The sequence below is a fragment of the Elgaria multicarinata genome, chromosome 10 (assembly GCF_023053635.1).
Source record: "Elgaria multicarinata webbii isolate HBS135686 ecotype San Diego chromosome 10, rElgMul1.1.pri, whole genome shotgun sequence".
Taxonomy (NCBI): Eukaryota; Metazoa; Chordata; class Lepidosauria; order Squamata; family Anguidae; genus Elgaria; species Elgaria multicarinata.
In genome coordinates this window covers 77793741-77811256 of record NC_086180.1, presented here as the reverse complement: position 1 = coordinate 77811256, position 17516 = coordinate 77793741, and the positions used below count along the sequence as shown (strand labels likewise).

General features: G+C 39.2%; 1 protein-coding gene across 2 annotated transcripts in view; it reads left to right on the top strand.

Annotated features, from left to right (window-relative positions):
* Nucleotides 1–17516, top strand: part of KLHL5 (kelch like family member 5) — a 50556-nt gene that overhangs the window by 484 nt on the left and 32556 nt on the right. Inside the window, exons 2-3 of one of the 2 annotated variants that reach the window (XM_063135868.1) lie at nucleotides 363–487; nucleotides 4631–4703. In XM_063135868.1, coding sequence (XP_062991938.1) covers nucleotides 451–487; nucleotides 4631–4703 — 110 coding nt within the window. In that variant the 5' untranslated portion in view covers nucleotides 363–450. The remainder of the gene's footprint in view (nucleotides 1–362; nucleotides 488–4630; nucleotides 4704–17516) is intronic. The other variant, XM_063135870.1, reaches the window with a different exon arrangement.

The window sequence follows — 17516 nt, the reverse complement described above, 5'->3', positions numbered from 1 at the left end:
AGAGTAGGCGTATATCCTCAGCCACCCTTTCAGTGCATGCTTGTGGGAAAAGAGAGTCTTATGTTTATAACCTGCCCCATCCCAAAGGTGCCCACCAGCAAAACGGAATAAAATTTCACCAGACTTACGGAAATTTCCACGCCCTTTCTTAACTTAAGGTGCTTTGCGTTGTTTGTATAGAACTAATGGGAAGAAGTTTACTCTAAATAGCATAATAATAATAATGTGCAACGTGTGCCTTAAGGAGGAGATAAGTGGTGTACGCTACAACCGGTGCATGAATTAATTGTGCTCCTAATCTTTGCCCTTGTTCTTGCACCATGAAATTAAGCTTTTTATTTTAGTACTGGTGAATTTTTCAGGTATTAACAAAGGTTGCCTTGCTGTCAAGGAATGTGAACCCTCCCTACCATCCACTTCTGTGCCCCATAGAAGGCATAGCTAGCATGTATGGGTCAGTCAAGACTTGCCAAATCTAACGGGATCTGTAATTTTGCACAATATTTTGTAACCTAGTGCAGCTCTCTTTCAAGCCAATGAGTCATCTGATCCAGGGAAGCGAATGTGCTGTAGCATTAAAGGAATTAAAAATTCCCATGGACTAAAGTTCATGAACTGAGCAAAGAGATTAGATGGGCCTCCCCACCCTGCTTTCTATTACTTTGTCAAGAATGATGGGTTGAGGCACTGTGAGAACTTGGATGGTAGGGAGAAAGATGTCTCGGAGTGATATCTATCCTGTTACATTGTGAGCTGTTTTTTTCCCCAGCCAGTAGGTTTGGTTAGTGATGCAACTGAGAGGTGTGAAAAAATGTGAGATTAACAGTGTAATCTTATGCATTTTGACTCTGAAGTAAGTCCCATTAACTTTAATGGGCACATGATTTCAGCTAAAGGGGTTTTGCACTTCTCACTTTGAACAAAAGTATGTTTTTAAGAGAATATGTACAAAAAGAAAGAAGCTGCAGGGTACATTTTTGATACATATCTTTTTCAAACCAAGACCATTCTGCACTGGGGTGGGGCAGGCAGATACTATAAGTAGTTGTGCTACAGGAATATTACATTTCTTTTTGGAAACAAGAAAGCTACTCTAGATCTGAAGACTGAGATTACGTTTGGCTTCATTCCCTCCTGTCTGAAGCTTCATATTGTTGAGATGGTAACAACATGTAGCTTGTTTATTAAACATGCTTTTGTAGTGGGATAGAACTTACTTTTGGCCAACCCCAGGCAGAATACGCCATGAGGGTTTTAGTGTCAAGTCAAGTACAGATTTTATATATACAATGCAGCGGGTTGCTTAGTTCAATGCTTTTACTCTTGAAGCTCCATGAACCTTCCCACATACACAAGATCACACCCTAGGGCCTAGCATAGCCTCCAACCTAGTACCCTCCATATTTTTGACTCCAATTCTCATCAGCCCCAATGGTCAGGAATGCCGGGAGTTGTAGTCCAAAACACTAGGTGGGCACTAAATTAGGGAAGGCTGGCCTAGCACTTCGTGTTAACTAAACTAGAATAATGAACACTCCTTTTATCATGTCCCAGTTAGAATCTCTGCTTTGCTTGTAATCCTATATTGAAAATGGGGAAAATTCACCCTTTAACCCAGCCTTCCCCAATCTGGTGTCCTCCAGATGTTTTGCACTCCCAGGATTCAGCTTGAGGCTGAAACATTGAGCTCCAGATTGACGAAGGCTGCTTTAGCCAATTGGATTATAAATACAGCCAGGTGGTTAGGCTGAATCTCTTTGGCTTTTTAGCTATTATACTATAATACTGACATTTGTTTGGACCTTATTCAGTCAACATGCTAAGCCACGTGGTTAAACATTTTGAGCTAAACATTATGACTTAGTGTGTCGTGTGAGTCATGACTTAGTATGTAATGAGAAACAATCCTAACCATGGTGGCTACATAACCACAGTTTAAGAACACTCATTAACAATTTGATGCAAAGGGGTTAGCAGCCTAACCATAGCTTAATGTGTTGTCTGAACAGGCCCACTGTTTGTAAAATTGGAGAAAGTAGCCATTGTTTTTTGAAGAGGCAGGAAAACATGTTTCCATGTATACTTTCCCTGGGATGACATTACTAGATTGTTTGCTTTTGCAAGTATGCTATAAATCTCAGAATAAAGTGTGTTTTGTGGCATCTGGATGGTCATCTGATTTACTTTGTGCATATACAACTAACTGGATGCACCACAATTCATGTATTCTATAGAATGAGGTGATTGGCTTGATTTTTGATAAACAGCATATTTTATAACTCGGCTTATTTGGGTTTAAGTTCCACTGATGCCAATTTGCTTTCAAGTAAATATGGGTTGCATCATGAAGTCTAAAATATATAAGTTTGATTGTTTGTCTCCAACTAAATTGGGAAAGTTATGTGCAGTAACTAGGTATTTGGAGTGTACAGTATGTAATCTGTAGGATAGAAATGAATAGGATCTAAACATTAATTAATTTTAAAAAAAACCTGCAGGGTTAGTGAAAATATGACTCTGCCCATGAAATCAAACATGTGAAATATATTAATTTGCTTGGAGTTTGTATTAAATACATAACTACAGTGTTTTTGTGAGATAGGAACCTGTTGATTTCTTATGGGAAATGTTTGGGTTGAAGGCTGATCAGTGCAATACATGGATTTTAAAGCTATTTGAATGTTACTTTTTAATGGGTATTGCAGATATAAAAACCCATCCTTGCAAATGACCACAAAGGTAACAAGTCTATAACATTTCTACTTGACTAACTGCCCACATACATCTATATTCTTTTATGGCATGAAAGGGCAATCATTCTTTTTGCAAAGCTTCTTTGCTTAGTGCTTGGAGGTAATTCTCACCTGCCCCAGGGAACCAGGTGAATAATTGTTTACAGGCCTGTGAAAATTGCTTGGTTTTTGTATGCTGAAAGGTAATGCATGAATTACCAAGATATAGATCTCATATGCAGTCAGAGCTATGGAGAGCCATTTGGGGACATGGGTCTGAGCATGTGTGGGATATAAATGTACTAAATAAATAAAAATACATTTTAAGTAAGTATGTAGGCATTCCATACCAGTTAAAAATAAAATCTGAATCCACTTGAAGAGGATTCAGTTTCTGAATGAGTCTGGAACAACAAGGACCACATGCCACAATTAGAAATGGGAAATAAAGTTTCAGAATCAGTGACTTTCTGTATAAAGCATTCTGGGAAATAGCCACTCATCTAAATTTTCTGTGGTGAATAAAAATTGATTCCAGGCAACAATGCAGGAATGCTTTTGATACAAGTTCATTTTCTCCTGTCCCCACACATCTTTTTTTTCCCCCTTTCTTTCTTTTTTGTGATGATAGTGCAGTCTCAGGTTCAGTCCATAACATCTCCAGTTAAAAGGAACAGGTAAAAGGTGATGAGAAAGACCTGAACCTGAAACACTGGAGAGCCATTCAGAATCAGAGCAGATGGACAAAAATAGTCTGACCTGGTATAGGAACTAAGTAGCTGCCTTATCTGCCTCTCTGCATGTGCTCTGGATTAATCAGTTACTTCCACTTTCATGGTAGGAAAAGGTGATTTGTAGTTCTGGTTTGGAGGGATCACAGAAACTAGTTTGCGAGTTTGGATGCTAACAGCTGATTTAAACCCAAGTATGTTGCAGAAATAGGGATTGAGTTCGGATGACATGATAACCAACGGTGGGTTAAATAGTCAATGGTTGGTTATTGTGTCATCTGTTGGGACTTTTTCACACCATGGTTGGTTATTTGGCTGAAATAACCAATGCTATGCAGAGTTGTTTATTTGAATAAACGTTGGTTATTGTGTTGTGTGTTGGACACCGTTGACTATTTTGTCACACGCGGTTATTTTTGGTGACTACAGAATCCGCTGGCAAGAGTGACCAAAGTAGTGGTTGCCACTGTAGTCCAGCTAGCAGAACTTGCAGTGGCTGATGGGATACCACTGGGAGGACTGGGTGATGGGTCAAACACAACATTGACTAATAGTCAACTTGATACTGGCCTTAATCCAAACCATGGTTGATTATAAACACGTTGTGTGGGGTGTACCCCCTTGATAATCAACTATGGAGTTGGCTATTAATCCACCATTGACTATTGTGTTGTCCAGACACAGTGTGTGAGTGCAAAGCATGTTTTTATTTATTTATTTGTGACACTTATATACCACTGAATATATTTAAATCTTTCAGTGGTTCACAATATCTGACGTTACATACAAACCAACCCAAATGTCATGTCCAAAAATAAAATTCCCAAAGGGTAGTTAATTTTTGCTATTCCTAGAGAGGTAGGCTATGCCAGTGTGTTGCAGCAAAAAGTAGTCTTGTGGCCAACTCAAATCTAACAAGTTTTTTTTTGGCATAAGATGCATATGCTGAAGTGTCCACAAAAACTTATGCCAGGACAAATCTGTTTGTCTTTAAGGTTCTACAAGAATTTTTGCTATGTAGCCACTGTACAGATACAGTAATAAAGACACAACTGTTCAGCAGTTTTATTTTAAACCTCTTGGTAATGCCTCAAATGTACACTTTTATGCCTTTTCTTTTCTTTTGTACTATTGTAAATAATTTTGTATTTTTTCTTTTCTTTTTAGATTCATCTTGGGGCCTAGAATGTCTTGAAGCAAATGGGAATGGAACTGCATCTAATCTAGAGAAGCAATATAGGTAACTGTTTGAATATTATATTTATGATCCATGAACCCATTCCAGCCAAAGTTAAGACTTTTGGAGTTCCACTGGTTTCAGCAGTATTTTGGGCTGTAATCCTAGGCACATTTATCAGGAAGTAACTCTGAACTCAGTGGGATTTAATTCTGAGTAAACATGCATAGGATAGGATTGCAGATCTTTCACTGAAAATATTGGCATTTTGAAATTCTTAACTTTGGCCAAATCATGTCCTGTGGCTTTTTGTGAATATAAAGAATAAATTCTAACTAGCAAAACACATGGAAACTCAGGCAAGTCTGTTTGTGTGTGTGCCAGAAGTACTTTGACTTGAGTTAGTTGAACTTACTTTCCATTATACTTATCTTTGTCGTGACTAACCTTTCACATTAGTCTGGAACCAACTGATTTTGTGACTCACAATAAATGAGGGGTGCTTGGGCACATTTGAACTCATCTTGGACAAGTTTCAGAACCCTAAATCTTCACCCAAGCATTCATTTTCTCTAGGGAGAAGGAGTCCTTCCACTGGAGGAAGTGAACCTATCGATGCAAGCCTTAGTGTTTTGTAGGATTTTATTAATCTAAGTAGTTAATGAGGAAAATAGTTTATGAAGTTTGTTATTTTTAAGCCACATCTTAAAATATGCAGTTAAATTAAAATGTACAAAGAAAATTACTGTGTTTGCATTTGCTGTTGAACCTGATGAGAAAATTTGTGAATATCATATCTATAGTTCATTCAGAAAGACAGTATATGAATATGTTATTGAGAAGAATAGTCAATATAGCTTTGTCACTCCTCATTGGACCTCTGGCTGTATGCTTGTTGGCTTTAAGGAATTCTCATTCTATTTTGCAATAGAAAGTTGTTTTATGAGTTGGCTCCCATCTTGTAAAATGAGCAAGGCAGAGGAATGCCTTTCTGAATTTAAAAAAGCTTTTAAGACGGATCTCTTCCGGCAGGCCTACTTAGTCGAATTTTAAATTGTCTTAAAAGATTTTAGGATTTTAATAATATATTGGTTTTACATTTTTAATCAGTTTTATGTGTTTTATATTTTTGTATTCAGTGTTGTTCCCCGCCTCGATCCAGAGGGAGAAATTATTATTATTATTATTATTATTATTATTATTATTATGTTGAAAGAGAATGTGTTGCCCAAAGCTCTTGAAAAATGAAACATAACAATTTTCTGATCGCGAAAGTGGATTTCATGAAGCTGCTACATTCTGAATGCTAGAGCCATCTTTAGATTTCCTGATAAAAAATAAATTGGGATACGTCTTAGTTCCAATATTATGCAAAACTGTCTTGCAAAACTCTGGTGGCAAAACTTCCACAGTGGAAAGAAGAGACCAAATTGGGAGACAAATGTATTTAGTTAGGTAGTTGATAGTAATAGCATTTGGGTAAGAGGGCTATACAAGTGAGTCTCTGATTTGCACAATTGCTGGATCTTACCATGGGTATTTAAGCCACGGTGGCTTCCGGTGTAAGCTGGCGGCCATTGTAAATATTCAAGCTGTAGCAGACAGGCACTGCAGCTTACCTTGATGTGGGCACCTGGCACAGCATGAATTGTTGCCATAGTTAACAAAGCACCTACAACCCCAAAACAGCCCAGGTGTTGTGGTCCACTGTTTTTTCCCTCATTTTCTGGGGGAGATCAGATGGCAAGTTAAAGATAATGTACTTCTTCAAATTTGGGAATTCCTGAACACGTGAATACCTCTCTCTGTTTGTCTGTGTGTGTATGTGTGTGCAGTGCAATTTTGACTATATACGCCAATGAATGTGGGAAATATAGGGAATGATTTGTCACATGATTCTGAATGTTACATGATTTCTACCTTTTGGGGATCAGTAATTTACCTAGGTCAGTCTCATGGTATATGTTTTTGTGTTTGGTTTAAAGAATTCCATAACCTTACAAATATTTTATAATTTGGAGCAACGGAGGGCTAAGAGAATCAAATGAAATATTTGGAGGAACTTTATATGCGTTTAATCTTCACTAGAACATCTGTTGTGGTTTGTACTGATCGCTTAGCAATTCTGCTAATGTGGGTCCTATGTCATAATTGCAAGTGTGTCTTCGTACATTTTGAAAGTTGGAAGGTATGCTTCTATCTTGTGTTTAGCAGCATGTTAGGTTAGGTAGACTTTGATTTTTCCACCTGAGTTTAGAACGATCTCTTTAAAGATTTGCAGCCAATAACTTGGCTGGTTATTTCAAACCAGTTGATGAACTTCACATTTTTAGTTCCTGGTCATCTGTCCCTTTCCTCTGTTCATTCTTTCTCACAAACCAAAATGAGGGTGTATTATTTGGGCTCGGAAATGGCATGTAGACATCAACACTATGTTGCAGAAGCGAACAAATTAAGAAGGCTTAGAAAGTAATAAACATACTTTTTCCTGATCTTTCTGGAAGAAAGTACTTCATAAATCTTTCAGAGAAAAAATTCCCAGGTTTTCTTATTGTTTCTCGGAGGCGGGGGGGGGTGCAAGTGGGGAGGATTAGATTTTTCCCTAAACATTTCTATTTTTTCTTCATGTCCTCACAACTGTAGGTCTAATTGAAGTCAGATCTATGTCAATTACATATACTGTATTTTTATTTGTCTAGTTCAGGTACATGGCAATCTCTAATCATAAAAAAACTAATGTGTCTGCATGCCCATCCATCCATTGGCACCATAGCGCCATGACCATGAAACCTAGACACCTGAAACATGGCATACATGCTAAGGGGACCCTAGGGATGTGCATAGTAAAGGAACACCAGGGAAGATTAGTAGACTGAGCAGAAGGCATTATAGGCCTGATGCCTTTCCCTGCTATGGGACAACCCTCCCCCTTAGGGAGTAGATAGGACAGAACCCTCCCATGGCTTCACTCAGACAGGGTGGTACAATGTGTCCAACTCTGACAGCTGTATAAATATGCTTGAAGCCACTGTATCAAACTAAGAGTTATTCCAGCTTGTGCGAAGCCAGGTCCTTTTGCTAATGTACAAATAGAAGTAAGAGAGGGCAGGCTTACCTGAGGGGCTTACAGTATAGAACAAAAATGGGCAACCTATGGCCCTTGCCCACATTTCATGCTCTGGTGGACTCTCCTTGAGCCTTCCTTGCCCAGAAGGACAGAGAGAAGAGTGCTCATGAAAGGGACCCCTTAATAGAATAACCTTCCTATTAAGCTTAGGAAAAGGCATAGAAAAAAAAAACGACAATAGAAGAATAGAATAGAAGAAGGGAAGTGAAATACAAGCAGCGGTAGACAGGGTAGAATGTGCAGTTGTTGCACTTAGTTAAGTAGGGTATTGGGACTAAGGAGTTGTGCCAGTGGCTTCTTGGCAAAGGTGGGTGTTGAAATATCTGTTTGGCAGATACTAGAGATCATGAGTTCTTAAAAATTTACTAGGAGTATAATGTCTTCTGCAGGATGGATCTCTCTTCTGATGGCAATCAAAGGCTTTCTCAAAATTCTGTTAACAGTGCTAATACCAATAGTCAAGAAAAACTGCATTGCAGCCAAGCTCCAATAGAGAAAGCTCATTTAGAGTATATCTCCTGGGCATTTGTTTTTATATAATAGTGTTCTACAAAGCTAAGCTAATAAGAATTAGGATGGAAACCAAGTTTCTGAAAAATAGTGCATGGGTAACCATTGGGTACAGATTATAATTGTAAAGTATTTTCTCATATTAAATGTACTACATAACCAATAACAGTGTGATCTCTTATATTAAATTCAAGACAATAGATATTAATGGGCTTCAGACCTTTGTTTTGCCGTTAATGTATTGCTTTGACATGTAGTCAACCCAAACAAAAACAAGCTTTTCGGACCAGTGAACTGCTTTTGTTGCTGCTGCTGCTGCAGTTGTTGTAATACCAAACCCTTATTGATAGTTTGCAGCTCACTCCAATGTTTGTTTATTCAGCAGTAAGCCCATAGTGTTCAATGGGGCTTTTTCCTAGATAAACATGCATTATTTATTTATTTTTATTTATTTCATTTATACCCCACCATTTTGGTAGCAAACCCATCCAGACTGCCAAACCATGGCCTGTGCTTGCCCTGCAAACAAGGATCTAAACTTTGTTTGAAGGGCAAGTACGAACCCATAGGTTGTCAGTTTTATTGTGGTTTGCTGCAAATTTGTGGTTTGCTGCAATCCCAGAAGGAACCAGAAAACCAAATTATTTTTGTGTAGTTTTTAAACCTGGTTTCAAGAGCTTTGCAATTCAGAAAAGGGTGCTGCTGTTCTGAAAAATGCAAGTCCAAAGTCTCCTTGCCACAAGATTATTTAAATGCCAGCCTTGGTTTGGAACAATTAATGTCTTCCATGAATTAATGAGATTGGCATGCTATACTTAGCAGTGTTTTACAAGTTAATGGCCTCATCCTAAAACTTGTTGAGTCAGTAAATGAATGCTTACGATGGATATACACTGACTGCTACACTAATGCATTGCCACAAATTATGACATTATATTTGCAGGGACTCCTAAACAAGTGCACATGATTAGGATTGGCAGGTTCATATTACAAATGCACATTCTTTTGTGTGCAGTATATTTTAAAGCTGTAGAGGGGCAGTCTGGGCTGTTGTATCGCTGGAATTGTTTAGAAACATAATAAAACACTTCCATTTCATCTGTCCTGTAGTATGTGTACATATTTGGGAGGTGTAATTTAAACACTTCCTGCATTCTCAATAGTAATTTCTTTTTCCATACAGTTTTACAGAAAAAAGGGAAGTATTGGTGTTACAGTATTGAGAAAGCAAGAAAAAGATGAATTTTCACAGGTTTTCAGTTGCAATTAGTCAACATGTTCATTTACAGTTGCTTGTCTGAATGATTAAAATATCTGAACCAATTTATTTGATCTTGAAATTTTGACTGTTCACCCCAAGGACAATACCCATCATCATCATCATCATCATCATCATCATCATCAATACAATTCTATGCTGCCTTTTTGCCAAGGCACCCAAGGTGGTTTCATTTCATTTCATTTATTGCATTTTTTATACCGCCCAATAGCCGAAGCTCTCTGGGCGGTTTACAAAAATTAAAACAACAATATTTAACAATATACTAATCAACAATATCACAATAATAATAAGTTACAGGTTTTAAAGGCTAAAACAAGCAAATGTTACCAAAAACCCTCAGAATATAATTCTCTCAGGCTGATGGAAGGCTGATGGCAGAAGCTCCCCGGCCTAGGTGTCTTCTCCTTTCATTATAAAGCCTGCACTCTGGGAATATATGGATACTAATATAGGTAAAGGAATCTACCTGTGGCCTCTTTGAATGAGATTTGGGAATGATACTATATGTATGCTATTTTATCATATTTGATCTGTATACATCTATGTCTTCAGCCATTTGTCACTTTTAAAATATAAGTGAGAAGCAATCTTTTCCTGATTGTTCCTTGCATATATTATAAACTTTATAATATAAAAAGAATGGCTAAGATATGTATCTGCACAGATGGAGTATGCTGTACAATGTGTAGGTTTTGTACTCTGGTTTGACCCTCAAGTACAACCCATGTTAGTCATTGGATTTTTCTCATGGTTAAAGCCATGCCAATACTGTAGTAGTAGAAGCTTCCATTGTTGTCTATTGGCAGCGGGCTTCATCTTATTTTAGGAGTAAATGCCTTGCTTCAGAGCAAGCTATTCCTCTGAAGGTTGTCTGTAATAGTTTCTCCAATGTAATGTCTGTGTAACTTTGCACAGCTAGGTATGCAAATGAACAGATCACACAGCTGAGTGATACAGGAGCCAGGAATAGGTATAGAGGTTGTTCAAAGAGAATCTTTTTAAATGGGTGAGCAGTTCTCAATTTGCATTTCAATTACTGGCGTAGAAAAGTTTAATATCATTTGCATAAATGCAGTGTAATTCTAAGGATTGTTGCTTCCACATTTTAAATGAATAACCCTTGCCACAGAAGCTGCGCCATTGCATCCAATCAGTAATAGAATTGGGGTGGCTTTTTATTTATTTATTTATTTAAAATATTTATATCCCGCCCTATATCACTAAGATCTCAGGGCGGCGTACAGATAAAAACATACAGTATAAAACAATAAATATACACAGTTAAAAACAAATTAAACTATAATCCAAGTTAAAACAATATATAATTTAAAAGCAATAGATGCAGTTAAAACAGTTAAAACAATGTGCCAGTGAGTTTAACCTTACAGTTTAACCTTTAGACCTTACAGTGGCAATACAGAAGGCACTTACCTTCATCTGACAGACACGGGCCCAGCCCCAAGTGGGTGGGCCAATCAAGGGTCCTTCCTGTCTAACCATTTCTCCAATCCTGGCTGGCCACTACTGTTTGGGAAGGACCCTTGCAATTGGCTCCATCCATGTGGTGCTAACCCCTTAAACCACAGTGCAGAAGCTTTTCGGCCCTGCGGGCTACATGTGATGCCGGCTTGTAGTCCACATGTACATGTATATGCATACACACATGCTCACCCCAGTAGTCTTGATACAAATCTTTATCTATTTAAAATTATTTGTATTTATCTATTTAAAATTAAGATGGGAACCCTCTCAGATCATGCTTTCCTCACTGCTAGCTGGGATGGGGGAATTCATGGTGGATGTTGGGGTATCTGGGAGATGCAGCAGGCTGTATATCCTTGCCTTAAGCATTACAGCAGCAGCATGAGGTAAAGCCATAAAGAAGCAACTCCCATACTGCTGCTTTAAGATCTAAAGTGTACTTTTGGCACATAATTTAAGTACATGCTGGAAAAAAATCAATGGTAGCTCTTATTGTATTTTGCGTAGTGAGTTGGTCATAGTTGCCAAATAAAATAGGTTAAGGTACTGTCTTGATACATTCAAACCTTGTTTCTTTTCCTCTCAATCTCAAAAGGATTTGTTATCTTTCCTTTCAAACCTTCATTTTAAACAGTACTAATAAGCAAATTGTGCAGTACTTTAAGCTTCTTTTGACGAACAAAAGTGAAAGTCAGTTATGATTCTGAAGGAGATCCAGTTTTGAACACGTGAGGGCACAAAGTATGTAGGGCATCTCATTCTAATGCTGGTAGAGAATGATGGGAGTTGCAGTCCAACACACCTGGAGGGCACCAGGTTGGGGGAAGGATGGTTTAGAACCCACCCCGATGCTGCCTCCATCCCAATAACCCCTTGGGCCCAGGTCCCTCACCTCAACATGCATAGACGTCGCCCTAGAACTGCAGTATCAAGTTTCTTCATTGCAGGGAAGCTTCTAAGCACATGCAGCGAAATGCGCTTTGAATCTCTTTCCAATCTACCCCCTGAAGGCTTGAAGGGTGAGAGTGGAGGAGGCATGGCTAGTATATGCACCCCCTTCCTTCTGCGTGCTTTGGTGTGCTGATTTGTTCGGTCAGAAGGCCTGAACAGAGCCACAGAACAGCTTGGTAACTGGAAATTCAGTGGGACTTACATCTGAATAGACACATACAATTTTAAAATCACTTCACTGGCTGCCAATTAGTTTCCAGGTGAAGTATAAAGTGTTGGTTATTACCTCTAAAGCCCTACATGGTTTGGGTCCAGGTTACCTGCAGGATTGCTTTCTCTCGTACAATCCGCCCCACACACTCAGGTCCTCTGGGAAGAATTTACTTCAGTCAGCCAAAACTAGGCTGACAACCATTATCCAGAGGACCTTCTCTTCTGCCACTTCCAGACTGTGGAATGGCCTGCTGGGAGAGATTCGCCAACTTAACAGTCTTTCTGAATTTAAAAAAGCTGTAAAGACTGTTCTCTTCCGGCAGGCCTACCCAATAGAATTTTAAGATGCCCGGCTGTTACTTTAATAATGCATTAGTTTTATATGTTTTTAATCAGTTTTATATATTTTATAGTATTTTTGTATTTGATGTTGTTCCCTGCCTTGATCCATCATCATCATCATCATCATTATTATTATTATTAGATTGCCATGTCAGAGCTTTTCTAGTTGAGGCTGTTTAACCCAGTGTGACTTCTACTTTCATTGCAGAATTAAGGTCGGATCTTTACACTAGGAGCTTTTCCTTTCTTGCCTTTCTGCTACATAACTTCGAGGTCACACTGTGATATAACAGAGTCATGCAAGTACACCAGTGGAGAGTTGTGCTTTGTTTCGCTTTGGCAAAAAATACTGCATATTCACTGCTCCCAAACTCCCCCGCAAAAATGCTTTTAAAAAACAAAAGTGAAATTGGATGGTGACCTGCTTTGGGAAGTACTTTCAGTGGAATGGGTCAGTGTGATCTGGTGACCAAAAGTCAGCATGGATTGAAAGCAAGAAATGGTCCTGTGGCCTTGCCCTCAAAGTTATTAGGGTGAGTGTGTTCTGCTTTCAAAGAGAATGCTTTGAAGTATTCATTGTATTGTAAAGATAAAAACACTATGGCTGAATACTGTGGTGCCAGTCCTGGCAATGGAAGGATGCAGATGACACACAGAAGAGCCAGATACAAAGATTCATGGTATGCTTCAATGTCTTTCCACGACAAGACGGTAGCCATTGAGCTGTGGAGCAGCTAATACTGCCCCCAAAGTGGCTACCGTGTTATCACTGCAAGGAAGCATAGCCTGCACATAATTTAGAATGCACTTGAGTGTTATTTTCTTGGTAGAAAGCCAGGGTACAAATCAAACAAATGTTAGACAGTGTTGATTTGGTTGGTTTGCATCATCTGTAAGACTTTTCTTGACCACAAGTTTCATGTTGCTTCCTTTATGCATGCTCAAACCAAAGCACTTTGAGAACTGAGGCCATCATGGGGGAAATGTAAATATCGGAATAGCCTTGCAGTATGGTCAGAGTTGTAATCTGTAGGAACTGTCAGTGGGAATTGGGAGGTGGTGTGGGTCACTTCACAAAGAAAGAAGCAGAAAAGGAACAGACTGGATACCAGAAACAAGCCGGAGCCCAGGAGGTAGTATATACCCAAACTAGAAGCTAAGTATGTAGACATCATTTGTTCCTTTCTGGTTACAGCAGGGCAGTAAATTGCAGTTGCCCAGCCCATTAAAGGGCCTACAGACCAAAAGCCAATTTTACATTTTTGACTTTCACTTGGCATGGGGTCCAGCCAGTTCTGACCAAGCTGATGGCACAGACGATTTTGGGGAGTATTCTGTTCATGCGCACTCCCTGGCTGTACCTTATCCCCTTTCTTCCTAACAGTCAAGAGAGGCCTGTTTGGTCAAATTACCCAAGAAAAGCTGGAGTCACTGTTGTGGACTGTATTGAAGAATGCACCTGTTGTGACAGCGAAGATGAATGAGGACTGCAAAGCCTCTCACAGAACATTGGCTCTTCTGTTGTAATAATTGGCAGGGGTTCTGCTCTGGACGTATTTCCAGGGAAAGGATGGGAATGTGAGGAAAACATCGTGCATGCATGTTGTTGTAATTAGTTGATAGACAAAATTGCTTTTCGTTCGTCTTCCTCTGCACACTCTTAAGTGGAAAAGATTGCTTTATAATGGATTGCTTTGCAGCTCTCAAGGTGGGTTGACTGCTTGATGCAGAGTCTTTCAGTTTGTGTTGTCCTCCCATCATTCCTGAATGGCCATACAGGGAAATGGATGCATGTGGAAGTAACTAGAAACAGGAAACAAAATGGGTTAGTTGCTAGTAAATACTGTTTCATTAGGTACCATGTGAAAGATGCTTCAGTATACTTGAAGGAATTCAGTCATGTTGGAATCACATAGATCAACACTGGTTGTTGTTTTTTCAAAATGAGGTGGTGATTATGTGATTAATAAACTCACTTGGAATTTGATCCTGGTAGTGTTCTTCACATCTCATTCATTCATTTTATATTTTAATCTTTCTGTGATGAAATCAAATACAAGGTGGCTTATAAATAAAAGTGTAAATCACAGCAAAAAGTTAACACTAACTTAATAAAAAAACAGCAGTGGAACATGGTCATAAAAAACAAAGACCATAACAACAAATTTTAAAAAATAAAGTCAAAGGCTCAATTATTTTTATTTTATTTTAACCATGTAGGAACCCTATGAGCTACAGCTTATTTTTATTTATTACATTTATGTCCCACCTTTTTTCCTCAAGGAATTAAATGTAACATACATAATTTTCCTCTCAATTTATCGTCACAATAACCCTGTGAGGTAGGTTTTGCTGAGAGTCTGTGACCAGCCAAAAGTCACCCAGTGGGTTTCCATGGCCGAGTAGGGACTAGAAACCAGATCTCCTGACTCCTAGTCCAACACTCCAGCCATTACGTCACATTTCAGTAATCAGAAGTATGTAGCTGAGTAGGGCTTATTCAGGTTACTGCTATTGGGCAGACGAAATCTTGTGAATCTTTTCTCAGCTGTTCATGAATAGGATATTCTTCATGTAGCTGAGTAAAAATTTGTTAGTCTTTCACTCCTCCCCCCCGCTTACACAATGTTCAGATTTTTGGCAACATTAGCCCATGGTGATTGTTTGAGAGCACATTTGGATGTTGTGTTAAAATTTGTTGTGTGGATGGAATCTCAGTATCCTAAAATATGTTGTATTGTGTGGGGTTTTTTTTTATTATTATTGAACTCCACACCTTCTATCAAATTCAGGATTCTGCTTTGATGTGAAGCCTCCCCCCCTCCCTGCTTATTATTCAGGAGCTGCATATGTTGAAAAATGATGATTAATTACATTGCAAGTTGTTCTGCTGTCTTATCTTTCGAACCAGCATGCGCTGAGCAAAAGTAGAGCGCTCAGTTGGCAGCTCTAATTTAATCAATTTAGTCCGCTGCCTCTGGAAACCCAGTGCAACATGGGAAATCCCTGCTTTTGGCCCATGTAAAATTAATGTGAATAAAAAACAGTATTCTGTTTCAGTATTCTGCTTACTTGGAAACAAATATGGGGGTATAAAGCGTTTAGAAAGGAAAATAAATTCTACTTAAAACTAGAGAAAATATGCCTGGAGTTGTTGAATCTTGAATTGATTAGCTGTTCAAATTCCTAGTGCAATTACATGTTCTGATATTTTATAAATTACAGTTATTTACGGCAGGTTCAGAAGATGTAAATAAAGTCTTCGTGCTCTCATATCTACATGATTGTGTCTTTGATTACAGAATGCAAAGTTAAAAAATAGCTATAATATTGTGAGAATTCAGACAGTGTGGGTTGAAGAGAAAAAGCAGGGAACAGCTGACCCAAAGGCTAAGGGTACTGTGCATCAAGCCCAGCTAAAACTGATAATATGGCATAGGACTGTTGAGAGAATCTGCAAGCCTTTAGCCTAAGATGAGATGAGTTGTCTGCTATGTGTGAAATGACACTCATATCAATGCGATCCAATGTCACCACCTTGGATTGAGAGTAGGAAAGCTGCAGTGGCCACCCAATGGAAGTCAGAGCTCATAGAGGTGGCTTGTTTTCACAAGTGAAAACTGAATTATAATTCAAGCTGAATTATGCAGCAACTAAAGTTGCAGAACTTTCGCATGCCCTACCAATAATGGAGTGAATGCTCATGGCTTGCTGTAGTAGTCAGGCACACATTGGACACTTCCTAGTTTCCAGACATCAGCACAGGACTTGTTGCACTGATAACACCCTCATTTGCACTCTGTACAAGTACCCATGAAAGCTGAAGGCACCACAAGACTCTTCTCGCTACCATGTACAACAGGGGTGGGAAACCTCCGGCCCAGGGGCCATTCCAGCCCTTTTGAGTTCCCAGTCTGGCCTTCCGGAATTCTCAGTAAAGCCATGCCCCCTTCCCCCAATCTCTGTCGCCCAACCACCTATTGTTTGGTGGTTTCTCAGCTGTTGTGCATTTCCCCACCCCCATTCTTAAAGGTAGAAATGATTCTCCTAAGGCATTGTTACTGGTTTTAAGAGCTTTAAGATTCAATATTCTGGGGGCTTTTTTAAATTTTGCCCTCACCCCTTTTGTTACAGCCACCACTGGTTCTTCATCATGGTCTCTGTGCATCACACATATGGGCTCTGCTTCTGCATGGAGCTTCAATTCAGGAATTTTCCATAACTGAGACTTTTGGCGGGAACCTTCCCCCACTAGTCTACTGTGCATGTCTAGGAGGATTCCCGCCCAAATCCCTCAGTTCTTCGACCGCCATTGCGGCTGCATTACCGGGAACGTCTTCATTTGTAAAACACATATAGCTGAGCATATTCTTTTCTTCAAAACTTCTCCAAAATTTCTTCTTTCTCATTTAAAACCAAACAAACTTCTCTTACCTGTTTTCTTTGATTTCTTAAGTCGTAAAAAAAAATTTCAAGAGCATATGGCTGTCAGGGCCCTCTTTAAAAAGTGCACCCGTTGCAGGGGCAAATTGCCACCATCAGATGGACCCAACCTTTGTGTCCTTTGTCTTGGGGAAGGACACAAGATGGAAGCTTGTCCAAATTGCCAAGCCGTCTCCAAACAAACAAGTTGACATAGGGCAGATAAACTGCAGGCTGAGCTGTGTAACAGCACTAGCGGTGGTTGACACCCCAAGGTCTGTTATGGCTTCTGCCTCAACATGTATCGATACATCAGCATTACAAGATGTATCGATACTCCCAGCCCCTGTCTGTCTCCCTCCCTCTGGGTCTCAGACAGACAGAGCCCGCAAAGGCACCCCATCAACGCCTGGGAAGTCGCTTATAGCCTTGATGGCAAAGAGTTTTTCTCCCCCGCTCTAAAAGGTTTCAATGTCTCTTCTAAGGCTTGGTTATTGGCACTAAGAGCTTTAAGCTACAATATGCTGGGGGTTTTTTAAAAAAATTG